Raw genomic sequence first — 24,736 nt, 5'->3', positions numbered from 1 at the left:
AATGCCCTGGGATTCAGTTCCTTTTCTATAAAATGGAAATCTTTTTATTTATTTATTTATTTATTTATCAGAGACACAGCAAGAGAGGGAACACAAGCAGGGAGAGTGGGAGACGGAGAAGCAGGCTTCCTGCTGAGCAGGGAGCCCAATGTGCGGCTCATTCCCAGGACCCTGGGATCATGACCTGAGCCAAAGGCAGAAGCCTAACAACTAAGCCACCCAGGTGCCCTGGAAAGCTTTTTTTTTTTTTAAAGTCTATTGTAGTCACCGTTGAGTCAAAGTTGTAAGGGAAACTCAGAGGCCATTTAGTCCAGCTTTCTTTTTCATGTTCCATTCTTTAATATAAATTCTTAAACTCTCTATTTTTTTTTTCAAAATATTTTATTTATTTATTTGACAGACAGAGATCACAAGTAGGCAGAGAGGCAGTCAGAGAGAGAGAGGGGAAAGCAGGCTCCCTGCTGAACAGAGAGCCCGATGCGGGGCTCTATCCCAGGACCCTGGGACCATGACCTGAACTGAAGGCAGAGGCTTTAACACTGAGCCACCCAGGTGCCCCAAACTCTCTATTCTTTACTAGTTCTAAGGAACTTAACTTTACTAATAAGAAAATGTAGGTTTCTGTTTCTATTTACTCATTCTTTGAGACAATTTTAAAGAGTGGGAGCTGTACAGAGAAGACATTAATATTGATTGAATACTTACTGTTTGTTACCCATAATCTAATTGAATTCTTGCATCTACCTTGTAAAGGTCAAGTATTTATCAAAAAGGTTAAGAAGGCTGTCTAGGATTATCCAGGGAAAATTAACTTTGGTGATGGGGTAATTGAGGGGCTACTTTAAGCTTTTTTCTAAGTCAGGATCTTCTCTGAGAATGTGCCATTTATGCTGAGACCTGATTGTTGAGAGGGAGCAACATACTCACAGAAAGCAGAGATGCAAGCCTTCCTGGTGGATAGACCAGCGATGCATAGGCCCTAAAACCAATTCGAACAGAAGGGGTTCAAGGACTAAGAAGGGTAGCATAGCTAGAATATAGTGAGCAAGAGAATGAGGTCAGAAACAAATGGTTCCGGAGTATGTAGGTGCCCTTGTGGCCTTGGTAAATTGTTCAATACTATTCTGTGTTTGATAGAAAGTCCCAAGGGTTTGAAGCAAGGAAGTGATATAATCTGATTCATGGTTTGAAGAAACTGCACTGGTTCCTGTTTGGAGAATGGATTGCAGAGGGGCAAAGGTAGAAACAAGGAGATGGGAAGCTGTTTTCAAAATCCAAGAAATGGTGATGGACTGGACTAGGGAGGTAGCAGTGGAAATGGAGAGAAGTGGATGGACTCGGGATTTGTTTCGCATATGGAGTTGACTGGCCTTCTTTCTGAATTGAATATAGGTGAGGAAGAGGAAAGAACAAAATCAGAGGTTGTTCCTACATACTTTTACTTGAGCAACAGGATGTTGGGGGAGCAGATTGCCATTCCCTGAAATGGCAGCATTTGGGAGGGGAAAATCTAGAGTTTTGTTTTAGACAGTTTAGTAAGGCACCTGTAGGCATTTCGAGCAGTTAGGTGTGTAATCTAGAATTGAGAAGATAAATTTGGGAATCATCAGCATGTATTTAAAGCCACAGAGGGAGTATTTAAAGCCACAGAGGGAGGTTACGTGACACAACTGTAGATAGCTGATGAAAAAGGAGAAACATGAAAAGTTACGATATCTTGAAAACTGAGTGAAGCGAGTTATTTCAAGAATCTAGTGTTATTGAGAGGTCAGATGAGATGAAGACTCAGAAGTGACCCTTGAATTTGCCAGAGGGAGGCGTTAATGATTTTAATGAGCAATCTCAATGGCATGGTTTAAACTGAAGCTTTGGAGTTGGATGAGGAGAGAATGGGGCTAAGAAGTGGAGACAGTGAGTAGAGATAATTCTTAAGAGAAGTTTTGTGAAGGGGAGCTGAAAAGTGGGGTGATAGGCAGAGGGGACTGTGGGGCCAAGGTAGGTAGGTTGGTCTTTTAAAAAATTTTACTTGCATGTATTCTGCTACAAGGTAACTCCTCCTCATAGTACATTGACCTGCAGACTTGGGGTTTCATATGTGTTAACTGAATAGAAAACTATATCTAGGACCCCTCCAGCTATCCCTCCATACTCCAAGATGCCTTGACAGAAGGAAGAAGAGAAATTCCCTCTATTAGGCACATGTTCATTCAAAAAGCTTTGTTAGTGTTTTCTTTGTCGGGCTCTGGGAAGACAGGAATATCATACCCTGTCCCTACTGTAAACTGCTAATGGTTCAATAGGGGAGCCCATGGTGGGTACTCCATAGTCTGTATTTGACCTTGGTCTTGAATAAGGAACAAAGGGCACTTCAGTAGAGAAAAATACCTCAGTGCCAGAGCCATCATACTGAGCAGAGTGAGGGGGCTTGTTGGGGCCAGTCAGGAAGAGTTTGTGGGGGCGGGGAGGTGCAGAGGTGCTTTCCAGCAATTTAAGCTTGCCTAAGGAACAAAGCCAGGCTGTTTACTGAGTTCTGTTATCTAGTAATCAGATGGATTCTTCTAAATGAGAAAAAAAGAAGTGGTACAGATTTCCCCAAAATTGAGTCTTTGTGGGCTTGTGCTAGCAAATGGTGGCCTTCTTAAGGTTGATATTGTGAGCCTTAAATTTGCCTTCTCACCTAGAAGAAAGGTCCAAAATTTCCCTCATTGTTTCACCTCTTAGAATGAAGCATGCAATCAGTGTAATTGTTGCATTCAGCTGTCTATTTAGGGTAACACAGGAAACTAGCAGTGCATTTTCAAGAAAAGCCGATACCATCTGTTATTAGTAATCATCAAAAACATCACTGATTATAAGCTTGCCAGTGGTCAGAAACACTCATACTAGATGAGAAGGGAAGAAAATTATACCATTTAGAATATGGTAAACCCCTTGCTCTAAAAAGAAGGCTTCAATTAAATGATTTTTTTAAAGATTTTATTTATTTGAGAGAAGGAGGGGTTTGAGCAAGGAAAGGGAGAACCAGATCCCCACTGAGCAGGGAGTCCAATGCAGGGCTCCACCCCAGGATCGTGATCTGAGCCAAAGGCAGATGCTTAACCAACTGAGCCACCCAGGCACCCCGTGATTTTTGGAATGTATCATTCAAGAGTACAGTGTTCTATGCCCCAAGTTTTCCCCTGTCCTTTCCCCCCAAGTACAGAATGTTGCATGTTAAGTCACACTTCTTCTGAAACTCAGTGAAAACACATAATACAGTTTTGCAGCCAAGGCAGCCAGCTCTGCGAATCTGTCCAGTCTGGGTCGTTGTACTGGAGGAGAGCTTAGGGATGAGGGATTGATCCAAGGCTCACCTCACAGCCGCCATTCTTGCCCTCACCATGAATACAGTACAGTTCCACATCAGCAGCCTCACTAGCATCAAGCAAAACCAAAAGATAGCTGGTTTCTCATTTCTCACTCACTGCAGTTCTTTAACCAAATGTTTGTCTTTGAACGGTAGTTTAACCACTGCCTGAATTTTAAAAGCTGTTATTTAAGAGTGTGGCCAATAGTTTTAAGCATTTTGGGAAATTAGTTTAATAGTTTTTAAGGGTTGCATCTAGAAAAAGAGGTCATTTTTCTATTAAATGTATGACTTCAGTTTGGTAAATGACAGATTTTGAGTTTTGCTAAGTAGTGAAAGTCCCTGTTAGTTTGGAACATGATACTTAGTAGAACGTGACACTCATCGTTCCCTTGTAGAAGAGTGCTTCCGTTGACCTAAATATAGGGAGACAGTTGTCATAGCAGTAAGTACTAGAGCAGTAGGGAAGAGTATCCACTGTGATCACAAATAGCTGTGGTCATAGCCAGTTTTTTGTTTTGCTTTTTTTTTTCTTTTAGCAATTTATATATCTGAAAATTTGGCACACTTTTAAATACAAGGATGAGGATAATGTTGGGAAATGTCTTTTGCAAGTATAATCTTTCTTAATGCTTTTTTCTAACTTGGTAAGTTTTCACTAACTTAGTAGTTTTTACCTTAATTCTGAACTAATTTTTTTTTATTAATAAGACTCATGTATTTGGCCCTTAATGTTTTATTCAGTGAAATAGCTGAGAATGGGGGGAAACCCACTTACTTGCTATTTTATGTGCTCCTTGGATTTTGAGCATCACTTCAAATTTTGAAGAATGCTGGTTTTCTATCTCAGTATTTGAGTCCTGGTTATGGTTTAAATAATGAAGGCAGGAAAGGCATTTTCCTGATAGCAAGGTTTTGGTCTATTTAGGTGATATTTTTCCAACCCCTTAGGTACCTGCTCTGGAATGACTCTGTTTCAGGTGTTCAGTTCTCTGCTAATGGCTGAGTCCCAGAATCATTTAAAAACAGGACTCAGAGAAGCAGCAAAAACCCTGAACTACTGTCCTGGGGAGGCCTGACAAGCTTCATTTGTGACATCAAGCTGGAACCCATGTATACTTAGGAAGACAGTAACTCAGAGGCTTGCAGAAGCTTTTTATTAAAGGTCCAAGAGTAGGGGGCAAGTACAGGAGGCAGCTGGACAACTTAGAACAAAATGGAAAATTATCTCATTGTTGGGGCAGAAGCCATGGTGCAAAGAGGTGCTGAAGAACAGTGCAGTCAGCCTGGCGTGTAAAGGATGAAAAAGACATGGATGGAAACAGCCCGTGTGCTCTGCTTGCATGGATCTCTTTCTCTCTCTCTCTTTTTAAATGCACTATTTTATTTATTTTTTTAAAAGATTTTATTTATTTATTTGACAGATAGAGATCACAAGTAGACAGAGAGAGAGAGGAGGAAACAGGCTCCCTGCCGAGCAGAGAGCCCGATGCGGGGCTTGATCCCAGGACCCTGAGATCATGACTTGAGCTGAAGCAGAGGCTTTAACCCACTGAGCCACCCAGGCGCCCCTAAATACCCTTAGAGCAGTTTTAGGTCCATAGCAAAACTGAGCAGAAAGTACAGAGATTTGCCATATCCCCATCCCCTCTCTCTCCCTACCCATCTCTACAGCCAACAACCATAGCCTCCCCCCACCCCACTCCCTATCACCATCCCTCAGCAGATCACCCCAGATCTGTAGTTTACATTTTGTTCACTCTTGGTATTTTACATTCTGTGGGTTTAAATAATGTATTAAGTCCTTGTCGTGTGAGGATCACATTTTAGGACTTTGACAGAACATCAAAATACAAATTACCACTAAAGCCATCATTTTGTCCTCTTAAAATGCAACTGATTATTATTGAAATTTTTAAGGAACTCTTTCTACATGCAAAAGAGTATTTAAATATAAGACTAAATAATTTTATAAACCACTGCTGTCTTAGATCTTGGACATTTTTACTTTCTTCTGGGAGTCACTTTTCACAAGAGTGAGAATAAATGTCACTGAGTGACATACACACTCCAGGCACATGGTGGGGCTGATGCAACTACTCAGATGACCACTGAGCTGCGACAGTTTCCGGTCCATAAGATCATCGTTCGTATTGCATCTTTGAGCAGAAGGATAGTTACTACACATCATGGATTTTCAAGGTCATTCTTAAATATTCATTATCTATAAAGTCCAAGGGCTACAAGGTGTGTTGTGAAGTTAATTTTTGGACCTGTGTCAGCTCACCCATGGTTCTGCACACAAGGTCCCTTCCCACCCAGTATACTTGTACCAGGTTTATTTTCCTAAAGGTGGTAATCCCTATTCACTTCTGATATTAAGAAACACTCTCCATATTGGTCTTTCTCATTTTGTCTCTCACTGTTCAGTGTGTTGTAACCAAACTGAACCATTTTGTTCCCTTAAGACACCTCGTATTTTCCTGTGATCCTTCTCCCCCTGTGGAATGTTACCTTGATGAAGCCCTTTCCAAATGATGTCATTTTTCCTTCCTTCATGAGATTTGTACCACTTGTACCACTTAGCCTTGTATTTCATTTATGCTTTCCTGTTGTCCATTACTATGTAAATTATAGAACACAGTTCATATTAGACTTGGGTTCATTTCCATGAGAATGTCTAGAATTCATTGAACACTTAATATTAGGGTGATGACATTGTCATTTCCCTCACAGTACTTTTTGGATGTTATGTACACACAAATAGGTCTTTGTTTTATGTGAATAGTATCACACTGTAGGTATTTTTGTTTTGTCTCTGAACATGTGATGAAAATTTTTTTATGTACGAAAGTTTGTCATTATAATGGCTATGTAATATTCTGTGAAATGGATGTGACCTGCTTGATTTCACTGTCAATGGACATATTAGAAAGTTTTTAAATGTTTGATGCTATAGATAATGCTACAACAAAAGTCTTTGCATGCTTGGGCAGATAGACCAATAGATAGCTTCTTAGAAACAGAGTTACTAAGACTGAAGGTATGAGCATTTTTAACTTGTTAGTGCCAAAATGGCTTCCTAAGACAAAAATTTGTGTTTCCACCAGTATGAGAATACCCATTTCTCCATGACTGCATTTCATATTATCAACCTTTTTAATTTTTGCCAGTTCATTGCACAGAAAATGTTCTCACTTGGATTATATTTCCTTGTTTACTAGTGAGGTTAAATATCATTTTATATGTTGGCTTTTTGTATTTCTCCTCCTAGAATTATTGTTCATATCTCTTTACCACTTTTTGTTAGGTTATCTTTTTCATAGTGAGTTGTACCACTTTTTTTTAAGATTTTATTTATTTATTTGACAGAGATTACAGGTAGGCAGAGAGACAGGCAGAGAGAGAGGAGGAAGCAGGCTCCCTGCCGAGCAGAGAGCCCCATGTGGGGCTTGATCCCAGGACCCTAGGATCATGAGGCTTTAACCCACTGAGCCACCCCCCACTTTTTTTTTTTTAAATAGATTTTCTGTGGTAATCCTTTTCTCATACCTTGCAAGTAGTTATTCCTAGTTTGTCATTTGACCTTTAACTTTATGGTATTTTGGGGGACTTTTAATTTTTTGGTAGGCAAATCTTTAAGTCATATTTATGGCTTCTCCCTTAGAAAGGCTTTTCATTCCTAAGATTATAAAACTGATAGTTTTATTTATTTTTTATTTATTTATAATTATTCTGATAGTTTTATTTGACTTTTAATCCTTTATTTGGATTTTGAGGTTTATAATAAAGATGATGGATAGGGTGCTTGGGTAGCTCATTGGGTTGAGCATCTGACTCTTGATTTCAGCTCAGGTCATAATCTCAGGGTCATGAGATCAAGCACCCTGTTGGGCTCCATGCTCAGCCTGAAACCTACTTGAATTCCTCTCCCTCTGCTTTCGTGTTTTTATATGTGTGTGTGCGCGCGCATGTGCTCATGCTCTCTCGCGTGAGCGCATGCTCTTTAACTCTCTGGCTAATACAAATGAGTCTTTAAAAAAACATGAAGTTAAACAAAATAAGAATAAAGATAGAGATGTAATTTTTCCCTCTTTACAACACTATTGAAACTTTTCCCACTGATGGGAAATGTCAGTTAAAGACTAAAAGTTCTGTTTTGGGGGTGAGGGGGAGTTTATTTCATCTTGATTCCTGTACCAGTACTTTGATTTCTTCTTTTACCTATGTCTTAGATACTAACTTTAAAGTCACCTTGTGGGGGTGCCTGGGTGGCTCAGTGGGTTAAGCCACTGCCTTCGGCTCGGGTCATGATCTCAGGGTCCTGGGATCGAGTCCCACATCGGGCTCTCTGCTCAGCAGGGAGCCTGCTTCCTCCTCTCTCTCTGCCTGCCTCTCTGCCTACTTGTGATCTCTCTCTGTCAAATAAATAAATAAAATCTTAAAAAAAAAAGTAATAAAGTCACCTTGTGGATGTCATGAATTTTTTTTTTAATCTCTTTGGGAGTTCTATATGGACTGCATTTAACTTAATGGATTACTTGGGGAGAATGGACTTCTTTGCCATATTAAATCTCCTATTTTGCACTCAAATGTAAGTTTCTCCTACTTAGTTCTTTTTGTTCTGTTGTAAAAGTTGTTCTTTTATAAGATTTTATAGTCTTTCCCTCTAGATCCTGTACCGTTTTGTTAGATTTCTTCCTAGGTATTTCATAATTTTTTATTGCCACTGTGAATAGGATCCTCTTTTCTATTAGGTTTCCTATTGGATTTTGTTTACTACATAATAATACCAATTTTTTTATGTTTATTTCTGACCACTTTATTAGTCTTAATAGTTTTTCCATTGATTTCTTAGATTTTCTTAGATTTTATTTTATTTATTCCCGATGCGGGATCTATCCCAGGACCCTTAGATCATGACCTGAGCCGAAGGCAGAGGCTTAACCCACTGAGCCACCCAGGCACCTGATTTCTTAGATTTTCTAAGGTACAACTATATTATCTGCAGAAACAATGACAAGTTGTTTTCCCCTCATTCTTCATTTTTCTTGTCTTGCTGTATTGTTAGGTATCTCTAGGATATTATTGTAGAGTAGACGTAAGAAGAGGCATCTTTCTCTTGTTCTTTAAAAGTTCTCCTTTTTTTTTTTTTTAAGATTTTATTTATTTATTTGACAGAGACCACAAGTAGGCAGAGAGGCAGGCAGAGAGAGAGGAGGAAGCAGGCTCCCTGCTGAGCAGAGAGCCTGATGCGGGGCTCCATCCCAGGACCCTGAAACCATGACCTGAGCTGAAGACAGAGGCTTTAACCCACTGAGCCACTTAGGCACCCCATTCCTTTCTATTTTAACATTAAAATAGAAATATATTAAATATATTAAATTTGATGCTTGCTATGGATATTTGATAGTCATTTTGTCAAATTTTTAAAAATGTTTGTTTTTCACTTTCTGAATATTTTATCAAAACTCAGTGTTTATATCAAATTGACAATTGCTGAGATAAGCATTTTTTTCCTTTAATCCGTTAATGCAGTGAGTTATCTTAAATTATTTTTCCTGTTGTACTAGTCTTGCTTCCTTGGATTAAATGCTACTTGGTCATCATACCACTGGATACCACGATATTACTTGGTCTTTTTAATGCCTTACCACTAAATTTGATTTTATTTAGAATATTTGTATCTATATTCATAAGCAAAATAATTGGGCCTGTACTTTTTGTTTCCTTTTTTTTTCTTCTATCTCTTCTTGCTATGTAATACTTTATATACTTTAGAGCTAACGTTGATTCATAAAACTGAGCCTGGTGTCTTTGAAGAGGACATTTTGACTGCTTTTTAATTTTAATTACGATATTCAAGGGCTGTTAACATCCTGAGCACTTCTCTCTAGTTGTGACCAACTTGTTAATTTCATGAGACCTCAGGGGTTTTTTTTAACTGTTATTGAGAAATAATTGACATACTTCGCTGTCTGAAGATATACAGGATGATGGTTTTACATATACTGCAAAATGATGAGCACAATGGGTTCAGCTAACGTGCATTTTCTTGTATAGATACAATAAAAGGGGGAAAAAAATTCTCCTTGTGATGACAGCTGTAAGGATGTATTCCCTTAACAACTTTCCTGTAGATCATATGGCAGTGTTAGCCGTAGTTATTACGATGTACGTTACATCTCTAGTGCTTACTTGTAACTGGAAATTTGTACCTTTTGACTACCTTTCTCCAATTCTCCCTGCTCCCATCCTCCACTTCTGGTGACCACAGATCTAATCCCTTTTTTCTGTGAGGTTGGTGTTTTTGTTTTGTTTAGATTCCACATAGAAGTGAGATCATACAATGTTGTCTTTTTCTGACTTATTTCACTTAGGTAATGCCTTTTGGTCCTTCCGGATTATCCCACATAGTAAGATTTCCTCATTTTTTTAATGGCTGAATAATAATTATCCATTGAATATATACACATCTTTATTCACCCATGGACACTTAGGTTGTTTCTGTGTCATGGCTGTTGTAAATAATGCAGCTGTGAACATGGGAGTGCATATATCTCTTTGACACAGTGTTTTCATCTCCTTTGAATATATTCCCAGAAGTGGAAATTGCTAGGTCAAATGGTAGTTCTATTTTTAATTTTTTTTAGGAACCTCCATAATGCTTTTCATAATGGCTGTGCTTGTTTACAGTCCCACCAACAGTGCACAAGGGTTCCCTTTTCTCCATATCCAAGCCACCTCTTATTATCTCTTGTCTTTTTGATGATGGCTATTCTAACAGGTATGAAGTGTTATCTCAATTGTGGTTTTAATATGTATTTCCCTAACAACTAGTGACACATCTTTCTATGATGTAAAATCATAAAAAGTATTTTTTTGTACTTTATTGGCCATCTATGTATCTTAGGAAAAATGTCAGTTCAGGTCCTGTGCCCATTTTTTAATTGAGTTATAGGATACCCTTGAATAACATGGCTTTCAACTGTGTGGGTCCACTTAAATTTTGTATGTTTTTCAGTAAATAAGGTACAGTTCCATAAATGTATTTTCTCTTGGAATTTTCTTAACATTCTCTTTGCTCTAGCTTACTTTATTGTAAGACTCTAGTATGTAATATGTATAACATAAAATACATGTCAATCAACTGTTTGTTATGGGTAAGGCTTCTTGCAGTCAACAATAGGCTATTAGTAGGTTTTAGGCCAGAGATACACATGAATTTTGACTGTGTGGTACTTGGTACTGCTAACCTCCATGTTACTCAAGAGTCAACTTTTTTTGCCATTAAATTATAGGAGTTCTTTGTGTGTGTGTGTGTGTGTGTACTTTTTTTTTTTTTTTAAGATTTTATTTGCTTGAGAGAGAGAGCAAGCGGACATGAGCAGGGGGTAGGATCAGAAAAGGAAAAGCAGACTACCACTGAACAGTGAGTCTGACTTGGGGCTCCATCCCAGGACCCTGGGACACAACTGAGCCACCCAGGTGCTCCTGAGTTCTTTGTATATTTTAGATATTAATCCCCTCTATCAGATACATGGTTTGTGAATAATTTTGCCCATTCTCTAGACTGACCTTTCATTTTATTTATGATTTCTTTTTGCCATGCAGAAGCTTTTCAGTTTGATGTAGTGTCACTTGTTCTTTTTTTTTTTTTTAAAGATTTTATTTATTTATTTGACAGAGAGAGATCACAAGTAGGCAGAGAGAGAGAGAGGAGGAAGCAGGCTCCCTGCTGAGCAGAGAGCCCGATTCGGGACTCAATCCCAGGACCCTGAGATCATGACCTGAGCCGAAGGCAGTGGCTTAACCCACTGAGCCACCCAGGTGCCCCATGTTCTTTTTTTTTTTAAATAAACAATTACTTATTTGAGAGAGAATGAGAACAGAGCAAGGAAAGAGCAAGAGAGAGAATAACAGACACCCTGCTGAGTGCCAGTGTGAGACTCAATTCTATGACCCTGAGATCATGACCTGAGCAAAAGTCTATAGAGTCAAACACTCAACTGAGCCCCCCAGGCACCCCTATTTTTTGTTTACTTTTGCTTCAGGTATGATTTCCAAAAAATCATGTTGAAGAACTTACTCCCCATGTTTTCTTCTAGGAGTTTCATGGTTTTAGGTCTTAAATTTAGGCCTTTAATCCACTTCAAGTTAATTTTTGTGAGTGCTATAACTTAGGGGTCCAGTTTTGTGCTTCTACATGTGAATTTCCACTTATCCCACCATCATATATTAAAGTATTGAGTACTGGCACCGTTGGCACATTTTAGTTGGACTGTTTATATTGGGGTTTGTTTCTGGTCTCTAGATTCTTTTCTCCTGATCTATTTGTCTATTTTTATGCCAGTGCCATAATGTTTTCAAGACTATAGCTTGAAATCAATGTGTGATGCCTCCTGCTTTTTGTTATTCTTTCTCAGGATTTCTTTGGCTCTTCAGGGTATTTTGTGGTTTCATATAAATTTTAGGAGTGTTTTCTCTATTTCTGTAAAAAATGCCAGTGGCACTTAATAGGAATTGGGCTGAATCTGTAGCTGGCTTTTGGTATTTTAAGAGTATTCCCACACATTTCAAGGGTAACCTATTGAAGTGTGTTGCGAAATCGATGAACATGAGATCTTTTTCACTTATATGTGTGTTTAAATTTCTTTCATCAATGTCTTAGTTTTCAGAGTAGAGATCTTTGACCTCCTTGGTTAGATTTGTACCTAAGTATTTTATTGGTTTTGATGCTATTATAAGGGGATCAATTTCCTTTCCAGAAAATTCGTAAAGTATCTGTTTTCTTAATGGTAAAATGAGGATAACTAAAGCTAACTCCCAGTATTGTTGTAAGGATTAAATGATGTAATTGCTTACTGTAATTATGCTTCACAGATTTAAATGGTCATTAGTAGTAACAACTGATGTTACTGTTATCCCTCAAGTGGATGTCATGTGGTTATCTTCATTATCCTCTGCTATTGCAAGTTGGGTGGTAAACTCCATACTGGAGAGAGATAATACAAAGATTAGCTAGTGGTCTGGCCAACAGCAGTAGGCATCAACTCAGTGTGACACACCCCTTTGGGAGTCTGGATCTCCCTCAGGACTAGAGCTGCTACGTGCAATGCTCTCTTACACAGGTGAGGAAGCACCACCTGTTGTACAAGGAACCCATGGCAGGGGCTGTGTGTGCACACCTTGGACATGTGGAGTTTGTTCTCCACCTTGGGTATGATTATATAGGTTAGTTATTGAAAGATCTTAAAGTTGAATGGAAAGATGACCTTTTTAAAAAGTTATTTGAAAAATCAGGATTGTAATATATGAAGAGTTGCGGATTAAGTGACTGATCCCAAGAACATTCTTTAGGGGTTTTGTTGCTTATTTGGCAAATACTTAGAAGTCTGGTGTCAGTCCTTTTAACAGGAGTGTAAAATGTCAGGGTGGGATAAACTAGATGTATGAAATAGAAAATGGAGGCTTGCAGCATTCTCACCAGCAAGCACAATACGGTTTTTTCCAGTCTTATTACTTCAAAATCCCTCATCTGATATTTAAAATGTATTTATGTTGAGTCATTTCTTTCTCTCTTACTGGCGAACCAAAAGATCATGAAATGATTCTGCAGAGCCAGTAGCATTACGTTCAGTTTCTTTTTTTGTATATATCAGATAAGAGACTTGCAAATGGAAGTAGGGCCACCTCACATCCTCTGTAGAGTCATGGCAGTGATGTTTGCCTTTTTGTCACTGATGCTACATTTATTAGTTCATAAACCCATTTCCAAAGAACCTAAGAGCTTTTTGATGAAAGGTGACTATAGGAAGAAAGAAGTTAGTTTCTAACAGGCTGCTTTTTTTTTTAAATAAACATTTCTTTCCTTCTTTGTAGTGTTTAGAAAGTACTAGTTTCTGAAGTGTGTTGCAAAGTGAGGGTAGGGAGGCTGACAGGCCAAGTGGAAATGAATGCATATAATTGGAGTTTGGATTTCTTAGTTTTTAGCTAGGAAGGGAAAATAGAAGTTTCGAGCTTCATCTCAACCTAAGCCTATTTATTGTTCTTCCAACCATACCTTCTGGTTGGAGAAAAGCTCACTCATCTGAGGAATTAAAGCCCCTGAAGAGGCTGACTTTTGGTAAACCATACTAGTAACAGAAGTGAAAAGGCCACAGTTCAGAGTTGCATGTACGTCCCCATAGACTAGGGAACCTTGAACACCTCCCAGCTTTTACTCATGCTGTCCTCCTGTAGCTGGTAGGCCTCAGTAGCTAGTCTTTCCAGCAAGCCTAAGAAAAGTCCACACATTTTGAGATTTTTACAGTATTTAAATACTTCTTCAAGAGGGGGTATTTGTCCTGTCACAGAGTGACCATGGAGCATTGCCAGGACTCAGGGGCCCTGGGTACATGCCTGGCTGTATTCATTAGTAGCCATGTTGTAGCTGTGTTGTAGTTCCGGTTATTGTTTCTAGCTCTTACTGTATTCTGCTTTTACCATTAGAAGTACCCATAATTTCATGAGATTTTTAAGATGTTACTTTTATGATATACATTATATGTCATATATTTTTAAAATATACTATTACATATAATTAATGTTACCACTACATTTATTTTAAGTACCAATGACTTCTTTTTCCAGAGCAATCATGAAATTTCACAGTATGAAAATGGAAGAAATCAACAAAATTATTCGTGACCTTTGGCGAAATACCTATCGTGGACAAGGTAATTGACATGGTTTGTCGTGAATGGTTTTTCCAAAGTCCTGTCCCTAGCTCTTGCCACATAGGATCTCTTATCATGCCAGCATTATCGCCTGGACCCTTTCTGAATATCTCTTTGAGATTTTCTAAGAATTCTTATCTTGACAACATCATGTAGCAAGAAAAAAAAAATGCAAAGGTTTTCTATTCCAGAGCCTGACAGGACTTACATATTTGGCTATATACATATTACATTTAACTGATGACCTAATAGATTCTGTTGAAATGTAGATAGGGATAAACTGAAAGACGATAAGAAGAAAACCAGCAGGAGGAAACTCTTAATAGGGGAACTAAGAAAGGCAGAGCTGAGACTGAGGGTTGGGGCATCTGGGTTGCTTTTGTGTCCTGAACCTTCTTAGCCAGTTGAATGGTAATGTCAGCTCACATGTTATTTCAAAGGCTTACTTAATATTTGCAAATGACAAACGGCTGCAGAGTGTAGGTTCCTCTGAAACCATCTTTTTGTGTCAGATATTGAATACATAGAAATTCGATCTGATGCCGATGAAAATGTATCAGCCTCTGATAAAAGGCGGAATTACAACTACCGCGTGGTAATGCTAAAAGGAGACACAGCTTTGGATATGCGAGGACGATGCAGTGCTGGACAAAAGGCAGGTATCTCAAGAGCCCCGGGAGCCACCTATACTCAGAGAATTGATGGGGAGAGAGTACTGTTGGTGCCATGAAAGCACCCAGGGCTGCCCTGGAATGGTGAGAAGCTCCTCGAAGCACTCTTTGTTGCCATATAAGGTTGATCAGACTCACTTATCCCATTCCACTCTTCCAGTTCTTTTTTTTTTTTTTTTTAAAGATTTTATTTATTTATTTGAGAGAGAGACAGTGAGAGAGAGCATGAGTGAGGAGAAAGAGAGCAAAGCAGACTCCCCATGGAGCTGGGAGCCCGATGCAGGACTCGATCCCGGGACTCCGGGATCATGACCTGAGCCAAAGGAAGTCGTCCAACCAACTGAGCCACCCAGGTGTCCCCCACTCTTCCAGTTCTAACCAGCATTTCCTGCACCATTAGGTGGTCTTTTAGGAGAAGGGTCTGAAACATTCTCATGTGATAGGCCTTATGTAGAACAAGCAGCTAACAACCCTTGTTTCATAAAACTCCTTATGGAACAAAGTTATTATATCATCAGTTGTAAGACATAACACTATTTATGTGCCACCAAGAAAGAAAAAAAATGGAACTGTAATTGCAAGAGTGTGTCCTGATTTCGAGTGATCAGAGGTGGGGAAGGATGTTAGAAACAAATGACCTGTAGTATCACCAAACAAGATCCTAGGTGGAGCCAGATGAGGCATTAAAATATAAAACTCTCATTGAGAAAGCAGCCTCATCACAGGACTGAGTCCCCACCCCTCTTCTCCCTCAGCCTAGCCTTTGGGCCTGTAGATCCTCTAAAAGAAAGGTCTGCTAGGGACATCTGGCTGGCTCAGTTGGTAGACCATGCACCTTTGATCTTGGGGTTGTGAGTTTGAGCCCCATGTTGGGTGTAGAAATTGCTTAAAAATGTTAAAAGAAGGGTTTGCTAGACCAGAATTCATGACACTCTCAGTAGCTGGGCCAGGCACTTGGCTCCACATGTGGCTCTGGCAGAATATGCTATGTTGGATAGGGTGCACAGAGCAAATCAGAAAGAGGAATAAAGCTTTAAAGAGTCAGGAAAATTGGACCTGCATCCTTGGGAACAAGGCTGGATTCCTTTGTGCACAGGTCTATAACCAAGACAGTCTGGATTCTTGAGCTTCCTTCTTTGAGATTAGAAGCAGATTATGTTTCAAAACCCTTCTGGACCCCAAGTTTTCTTAACAAAATCTTAAAATTCTCAAAATGGCTCACATTATCTGAGGTATTTCATAGTTTTCAGTTTTTGCTTTAACAGTCCTGCGTGTATGTATTTTATTGTCAGCCCAGACAGCAGATATTAATTTAAGGCACATGCAGATTATTATCTTAATCATAGTTTGCAAAAATGACAAATTTGTGATCTATAATCAGTATTCCTACTTGCTTTGGTGATTTTTAGTAGTTATGAATAAGAAAAAACACTTTGAAACCCTTCCCTTTGTGTTAAGAATGCTTTGGAAATTATTTGAACAAAGTAGATTTCCCAAAGATACTCTGAAATTACAAAAATTAGCAGTAATTGCTTCCTTGGTGTTGGGGAAGAAGACAGACTAATAGTTTGGTAGAGGTGGGCCAGGAACTTCATTTAGGCTCTACTCTGAGTAGTAGTAGTAGTAGTAGTAGTAGTAGTGGAGGTGGCAGCCACAATGGGGTTCAAATACAGGAAGGAAGGGTCTTCCCCAAAGGGCCCAGCTATGATCCTAACTTCTGCAGTCTCCCAGCCTGCCCTGGGCAGCAGAGAGAAGCTGTAAACTGTTCTGTCCCACGCTGATGCTCCTTTTGCTCACAGGTTCAGGGGATGGGGTATTGACAGCTCACACAGAAGTGGTTTATACTTACTAGACTTTCTGTCACTCTTAGTTCTGTGTCCCTTATGCCCTCAGATGGCTTCAGCCGCATCTGAGGGTTTAAGTATTGGGTTTCTGTTAACCAAGAAGTGCTTCCAAGTGTCAGTTCCTTGGATGGCTTACATAAAACCATATTTCTGTACTTCTGATACATTGACCCAGGAATATTCTTTCTCTCTCTGTTGGCTTGCTCAAACTTATACACGTAAACATTTAAATGTAGGTAAGGCACAGTATCCGGTGCCCCTTTTACACCATGGAACATAGAGATATCAAGATAACTCAGAGATAAGACGTGTTGGGGGGACTCTGGAAGATGTCATGTGTCCACGTTTCCTAACTAACCTTATTATCAGGAAAATAAAATATCCAGGCCTTGAATTTTTAACATTGTTAAACTGTTACTCAAATTATTAGTTAGAGATAAAGGGTGATACATTTCAGATTCAAACCTGGGACTTCAAGTTTCATTATAGCTGACAAGATTTGTGTGTATTTGGGGTAGTGAGATCACCATTGGTTTTAGCATTTTATTTCACTGCCAGTGACAGGCTGAGATAAGTACCTGATGGCTCACATTCTGGAAGGGTTTAAACATCTGGTCACAGTGCCATGCTCTCTCAGATAAAAGAGCAGTGATTTACCTAAGGTCAGTGAGCCCATTACATTGCTCCCTTTCCCTGACCAAGATATTAGGCCAGGTCTGCCTACTTTCCTAAAAGTGAATGAGGAAAAGGTCTGTGCACTACAGCTCAGCTCTCCTGCTTTATTACAGGTGTTAGCCTCCCTCATCATTCGCCTGGCCTTGGCTGAAACGTTCTGCTTGAACTGTGGCATCCTTGCCTTGGATGAGCCAACAACAAATCTTGACCGAGAAAACATTGAGTCTCTTGCACATGCTCTTGTTGAGTAAGTATCTCCTAACCTGGGGGTAGGTTATGATAGAACTCTCTGTCTTACTTTAAAAACTATAGTGAAAACCTTGTCTGGATGTGTCTTCCTTGGGGAAGCTGGTTGGTGGCAGACCTTAAGCTTTACCTTTGATAGTAATTCTTCAGATGCTTAAAAAAAGAACTAGGTGGGGAACAGCAGTCCCAGACACATCCTGCATCTCCCCGAGTGTGTTCATAGGGAAACTGAAGGGTTTCCTGGTTTGGTTTGGTTTGGTTTGGTTTTTCTGTAAACCACCCCCCCACCCCCACCCAGCAGTGCCCACATGTCACGTAGAGGACTTACCATGCCCTGCTAAAACATTTGTAGGTGCTGACAATGGATTTTGGCCCATCTCCCCAGTCCTGTGAAGAATGATAGCTCTTACTCAAAAAGTATAGTAGTGGTTAAGTAGAAACTAGAAAGTAAAATCATACACACCTTTGCCACATTCACATGCCCTTGGTACAGGCTCCAGGGATAGGCACCCATTGCTGAAAAACTCTGCTGGCAGAGGAAAGGCACTTTCTCCCAGCTGAAGAAGCTATTTTGGGTACTCTGACTCCAGATACATTCTTTTTGGCAGAGCTGATAGGGAGGGGAGCCCTTTCTCAGCCATCTCTTAGTAGTCTTATGTGGCCAGCGCATGAGGGCTAATACTTTAGGAAGCCACATGCATCCAGTTTCAGGCAAGGGAGAAAGAAATGATTAGTTAAAAGAAAAAGTCTGATTTCAGTCTCATAGCTAGGTACCTCAGCATATAGGTAATGAGCAAAAATGTTCCCAGTACACCCACTCAGGCCTCCTGTGTGTCATACCAATGATGCATCTAGTGACTGGTGGTGGCAGAATTCTAAGTAGACCCAGCTCCTAAGAAGGCAGTGGGGCTTGCAAATGTAATTTCCCTTGCCTGTAGTTGGGTCTTTTTTTTTTCCTTCTCTCCCAGAGAGAATTAGTAACAGGTCACAAAAACCCCAGACAAAGGAATAAACCAGACTCCTAAAGTTGAACAGCACAGATATTAAGGAAATTAAGTAAAACATTTCTACCTGCTTTAGTAGGAAGAACTTGATGTTCTAGAAGAAACTACATCATATATTCTTATCAGTGCCTATGTCAGACCTAAGTGAAGAATCACTTCAGGCACCTGTGCTGTCTAGAGAGGAGATGGGACTCATACCTGGAGGGTTTGAAGGCCTGGGTCCAGCCCAGGCCTCTCCCAATTCCATAGGACTGGCAGAGGCCCTGGTCATCACATTGTGTCATGTGTCTGACAAAGTTCTCAGTGGCTTTTTACCTAAAGGAAAGGATTATTTGTGCTCTCCAGTAATAAAATGTTCTAAATACACTGTTTCAGGATAATCAAGAGTCGCTCACAGCAGCGCAACTTCCAGCTTCTGGTCATCACACATGATGAAGATTTTGTGGAGCTCTTAGGCCGCTCTGAATATGTGGATAAATTCTACAGGATTAAGAAGAACATTGATCAGTGCTCAGAGATCGTGAAATGTAGTGTTAGCTCCCTGGGTTCTTATGTTCATTAAAAATAGTCACGATTTTTGCCTTAGAAACACAAGTCCTCAGGCAACTGCTTATTTCTGGTATCAACTGAGTCAGTAGGAAAATCTGTCCTCTCAGAGGAGCTTTGCATCTAGGATTTTGAATGAGAAGTTCTACCATCATTAAAATTGTTTCAAATGAAATTTGGACTGATTTCCTGGACTTCAGCTCCCTGTAGGCAGCCCCTGATATGCCTTGGTGGCGGGGAGGGGTCAGTAGCAACACAGTTGGATTCTGCTCCCCTGCTTCCCGGTACCTGAGTTTAATTCACTCGGCTTCCACTTTTCAGTGGACTTTGGAGAAGTAGATTCTCACTGTCTGGATAATGTGAATTACAACTGAGCATTCATATCTGAAGATGACCAGAAATGAAGAGGTTTTAGTATTTCAGTCTGCTCTTAATTTTATAAATCCAAGAAGTGACCTCCCTCACTGGCTGTCAGTTTCCCCAAGTAAAATTCAAAGTAGTCACATGGGGGCATTAGAGTTTCAAGGACCCTTAAATAATCATGTAACTCAGTTTGTACCGTCTTCCCTCCCCACATGCTCCTGTCAGGGAGCCATCCAAACTTGGGGCTTGGTCTAGACAGATGAAGTTCTCCACTGTGCACATCTACCTTTGGAAAGCTCTGATCCAGATCAGGCCTCCCTTGGCTTGGGGCATGATCTGCCATCATGAAGAAGTCTGTTCCTCTCTACATCTGTCCTGTGTATCATCTCCGGCTCATGAACAATGCTGATTGTTCATCCCGTGTGCATTACAGTGTAGAGAGCAAACAAGACTCACCAGATCCTAGCCTCCTCCTAGTGGGGTCCAACCAGACCTGGAAGAGTAGGACTCATTCTCATTACAGATGTCATTTCTAACAAAAATTCAGTCACACCTTTTTCCTGGAATTGCCAGCTGACAATGGGAAGCTTTTCCCAAGCATGACACGCACAATGCTACCAAGTCACACACTGCTGAATTAGACCATGGAGTGTTATCTTTCTGAATCTCAGTCATGTGGCACAACATTTTGTGCCACCTGTAACTATCCTGAGCAAGCAGTACAGACAGGCCTTCTCAACCAAAGAATCAAGCCCTGAGGCCCTCAGTGAAGTCCTCATCCCTAGAGCTTGTGAATGTTCCCTCGTGTGGCAAAGGGGACTTGGCAGATTTGATTAAAGGTAAGGAGCTTGAGTCAGGATTATCCTGGTGGGCCCGAAATGTAATGGTGACTAGCCTCATTCAGGCAGAGCATGTGTGTTGCCAGAGAAGGTGGCATGCTAACTGAGGCCACAGGGCTGTGCTTGGAAAGAGGAGGAAGGGCTATGTGCCATGCACTACAGGCAACCAGGAGAGGCTGAAAAAGGAATGCTCTCCCCTCAGAGCCTCCAAAAGGAAGAGCCCTGATTTGGGGGTTCTGATCTCCCAAATCATGTGAGAGAATTGGTTTATGGCATTTTAAGCTGCTTAGTATGGGCTAAGCAGCAGCAGTAGGAAATTCATACTGTATCCATTGTATATAATCAGTTTCTGTGCATCTAAGGTGATCTCAGTTGATCCTTGCACAACATAGGTTTGAACCCTACATATACTGGGGTTTTTTCTCCCAGTGAAGTACAATATTGTAAATGTATTTCCTCTTCATTATGATTTTCTTAGTATTTTTTTCTCTATCTTAACTTCATGCTAACAAAACAGTATGTAATATGTATAATATAGAGAATATGTGTTTTATCAACTGCTGATATCATCAGTTGGGCCTCAGTCAGCAGTACAGTATTAATAGTTAAGTTTGGGGGTAGTCAAAAGCTATACATGGGTTTTTGACTGCACTGAGGGGTTGGTGCTTCTAGCTCCTGGGGTTCATTGTTCAAGGGCAAATATAGTTACATACTATCTGTGAGAGAACTTAAAAAAGAGTTACTTGAATCATTTTCTGTGTTCTATTATTCACATGAAGAACCCTGGTTGAGAAAGCCTGGTCCAGATTCTCACCCAACCCTTGGATCAAAGGGCCAAGCAGTACAGCCACCACTCCCAACCATCTACTTCCTGTCCACAGACTTACAAGGTTCGGCCATCCTAATTTGCTTTGAAAAACAAAAATTACCCTATTTACCAAACTAGCATGGTATCCACAAAGGTACCAGTCTCAGAGCAAAGATCCAAGAATTTGTAAATTAACTAGAAGCACTTCAATTCCAGCCATACATTAAATATACACCATAACCAATAGCTCAGGAATTCAAGAATATTTCAAAATGTGATAAATCTGTTCATAAATCATCACCATAATAAAGCCAAAGAGGAAAAAATTCTGATACCACATTTTTTTAAATAAAATTCAGTATCTCCTAACTTTAGCAAAACTAAAAATTTTGCAAAGACTTTTAAGATTTTATTAGAGAGCAAGTGAGGGGAGGGGCAGAGGGAGAAGGAGAGAATCTCAAGCAAACGCCTACGAGCACAGAGCCTGATGGAGGCTTGCTCTCACAACCCTCACCTGAGCAGAAATCAAAGAGTCTGAGGTTTAACCGACTGAGACAACCAGGCACCCCCAAAATATTTTCTTAACATTATTTGTCATCAAATCAAAATTAAAGTCATCTTAATAGCAAAAGAGGAAGCATTTCCCATTAGATAAAAGACATGAGATCTTCCATCAACAGGTTTCTGAAAGTGCTAGTCATTACAACCTGGAATGACAATAAGGGCAATACAAGATAAATGCAGGCAATGAAATAGTTATTTGCAAATTGAAAGATTTCCTATTCCCAGATGGAGCTTCTCTTACAGCCCTTCTGAGAGTGGCTCCCTTCCCATTCCCCTTGTACCTGTGCCATGAAAGTGGGGTAGGTGCCTTTCTGTTCATTTCTGCTTCTAGATAACTCTTCATTCAACACCCCTGCTTCACATGAGGGATGAATAGGCATCACAGTGTGGAGATGAAGAATAGGAGGCAAAGTCATAAGCTAAACCCAAGCATCACCACTCCCTGGCTCTGGGACCCTGGGCAAGTCATTTATTCCATTTCCATATCTTTCACGTAGGTAAAACAGCTGGAGGATTGTTAATGAGGATTGTTAATACTGGAGGATTATTAATAAGGATGAAAAGACTATAGACTGCACATAAGTACCAGGTGACTGTTAAAGAAAAACCTGTCTTTAGTTTACTCTTTCCTGTTTCTGTTCTTTTGTGCCCAGCCTGCTCAACCCCTTATTCACTGACAAATTTAGCCCTCTGTTTGCAGTCATTCCCCAGGTCTAATTTCATAATCACAGTGATTTCAGCATTCAAATGATAATATAACATAACCCTGGCCTCTCTGCTCCCTTCCTGCACTGAAAAAACACTCCATAGTCTTTTTTTTTTTTTAAGATTTTATTTATTTATTTGACAGAGATCACAAGCAGGCAGAGAGAGAGGGGGAAGCAGACTCCCTGCTGAGCAGAGAGCCCGATGCGGGACTCGATCCCAGGACCCTGAGATCATGACCTGAGCCGAAGGCAGCAGCTTAACCCACTGAGCCACCCAGGTGCCCCAAGACACTCCATAGTCTTACTCCAGAGTCCAGTCCTTTCAGTAACAAAAAATGCAGCTCTCCATAATCTCACTATTAGCACCTTGCTCTCCAAAAAGCACCTGATACATTCACAGTTCACTCTTGGGGACTCCAACCCTAGTAATTCTTTGAGTCCCACAAGGTTTCAGGTTCTCGCCTCCATCATATCTTTTTCTCCCCTTCTACAGCTTAGACTCCATGGCCCATCACTCTATCACTGTCTTGCACAGACACTCAACTGTCTTGCCCAGGTTCTGTCCTCGGACTCCTGCCAACCCCCAATGCTGCTGAAAGAGAAGCCGTTTCTCCCTACACATGCAGTTTCCCTGCCTACTGATGGGGCAGCCCTCTGGTGCTCAGTCTGCTCCTCTTGGCTTCTCTGCACTCACTTGTTTGGAGATATCATCCACTCAGCTTTAAAATTATCTTAGGGTTCTCCTCAGAGTAGAACTTGAAATGATTCCAGTGAAAGGAAACAGGAGACTAGGGGAATTTTGTAAAGAGCAAACAGCCAACATAGAGTGTGTTCTTAAGCCAGTTACCACAGTTGGCAACCGTAGTCTAATCCCACAGGAACACTGAGGGAAAAGTGGTAAATACATGCCTCAGCGCTTTCCCACAGGAGCAGGAGGGCTGTGGTATTACATGCCACTTCCAAGAGTCACTAAGGGCCATTGCGGGACAGGTCAGCCTACTGACATGCCATGTGCACCTTCCACAGAGCTGCCTTTCACACTTAAAAAGTAAAAACAAATACTAAGAAAGAAAAGCCTTTGACAAAGATACAGTTAACAGCAACAGACAAAAGTGGGCAGGAATACACCGGAAGTTCTTTTGATAGAAGCAGGGCACTGACAGCACTTTCCCCAGGCCCCTAGATGCTGACTCCTCAGATGTGTCTTCAGTCCAGATCTTGTCTAAACTCCTGACTCAGAATCAGCTGCCTACTGGACATCTAGTTGCACTTGAATATCTAACAGACATCTGAAACTTAAAATGACCATAATCAATCTTTCCCCCAGAACCTGCACCTCCCATAGACTTTTGGTTAATGGCAACTCCACTCTTTCAATTGCTCAGGCAAAAACTTGGCGTCATCCTTCAGATTTTGTTTATCTAATGTCCCAAATCCAGTGCCTCAGTTTAATACCCTGGGTTCAACTTTCAGAATGTATCCAGAGGGGTGCCTGGGTGTCTCAGTGGGTTAAGCCACTGCCCGCATCGGGCTCTCTGCTCAGCAGGGAGCCTGCTTCCCCTTCTTTCTCTGCCTGCCTCTCTGCCTACTTGTGATCTCTCTGTCAAATAAATAAATAAAATTAAAAAAAATAATAATGTATCCAGAATCTGACCATGTCTTACCTTCTCAACTGCCACAGTTCTGGCCCAAGTCATCACCATCTCAAACCTGAATAATGTGAGGAGATACCTAACTACTCTGACTGGTGGGTCCTGCCCCCTGCCCTCTGTTCTCAACACAGCTGTCAGTCATCTTCATAAGAGTAAACCATCTCGATGTGTTTCTCACAGGGGTGTGGGTTAGTAATTCTGAAACCACTTTATACACGAAAATCAAACACACGTGTATATTATAGATAATAAGGACCAAGTTTCTCACTGTTAGAGAATTACATCTGTATCAGGGAAGGGAAAAGACTCTACAAAGAACCCTGCAGTATTGGACTGAGTCCAAATTGTCAGTGTAAATTTACAGCTTTAGTATATAAAGAGTGTCTACTTCCTTTAGGGAATAAAGTAAGGAAATAAGGGGGTGAGGGAGTAGGTAGGGAATAGTCAAGACTGACAAAAATCAGTCTTCCATAAAGGCAATGAGAACAATGGCAAAAGCTGGTAAACTTCTTCAGAACTTTGGAAATTAATGAAAGGCTTGCAATAAGCCAAGGAGTGTTTATTCCAGGAAAACAATCTCAGAAAAGCCAGTGGCTTTGCTCCACTCCCTGTTTCTGTGGTAGCTTTGAAAACCAGAAGCCCAATAGCTACAGAACCTCTGAAAACCTGCAGTGACTAGAAAGGCCAGAATGGACTAGAGCTCCCCAAAATCTTTAGCTGCAGAAAACCGCCCCTATTTGACCTGTCTGGCAG

The 24,736-nt window shown here is 40.5% G+C and overlaps 1 protein-coding gene across 10 annotated transcripts in view; it reads left to right on the top strand.

The window, feature by feature from the left end:
* RAD50 (RAD50 double strand break repair protein) overlaps positions 1–19,225 on the top strand; it is a 219,173-nt gene extending 199,948 nt beyond the window's left edge. For 9 of the 10 annotated variants that reach the window (XM_013052521.2, XM_013052517.2, XM_004745010.3 and 6 more), the window contains 4 exons: positions 13,979–14,064; positions 14,577–14,719; positions 17,368–17,501; positions 18,880–19,225. In XM_013052521.2, the coding sequence (XP_012907975.1) occupies positions 13,979–14,064; positions 14,577–14,719; positions 17,368–17,501; positions 18,880–19,066 (550 nt within the window). In that variant the 3' untranslated portion in view covers positions 19,067–19,225. The remainder of the gene's footprint in view (positions 1–13,978; positions 14,065–14,576; positions 14,720–17,367; positions 17,502–18,879) is intronic. The other variant, XR_006605369.1, reaches the window with a different exon arrangement.
* The last annotated feature ends 5,511 nt before the right edge of the window (positions 19,226–24,736 follow it).

Source organism: Mustela putorius, unplaced genomic scaffold (assembly GCF_011764305.1).
Source record: "Mustela putorius furo isolate JIRA1106 unplaced genomic scaffold, ASM1176430v1.1 tig00000145_pilon_pilon_pilon, whole genome shotgun sequence".
In the NCBI taxonomy this organism is placed as follows: domain Eukaryota; kingdom Metazoa; phylum Chordata; class Mammalia; order Carnivora; family Mustelidae; genus Mustela; species Mustela putorius.
This window is presented reverse-complemented; position numbering and strand designations above follow the sequence as displayed.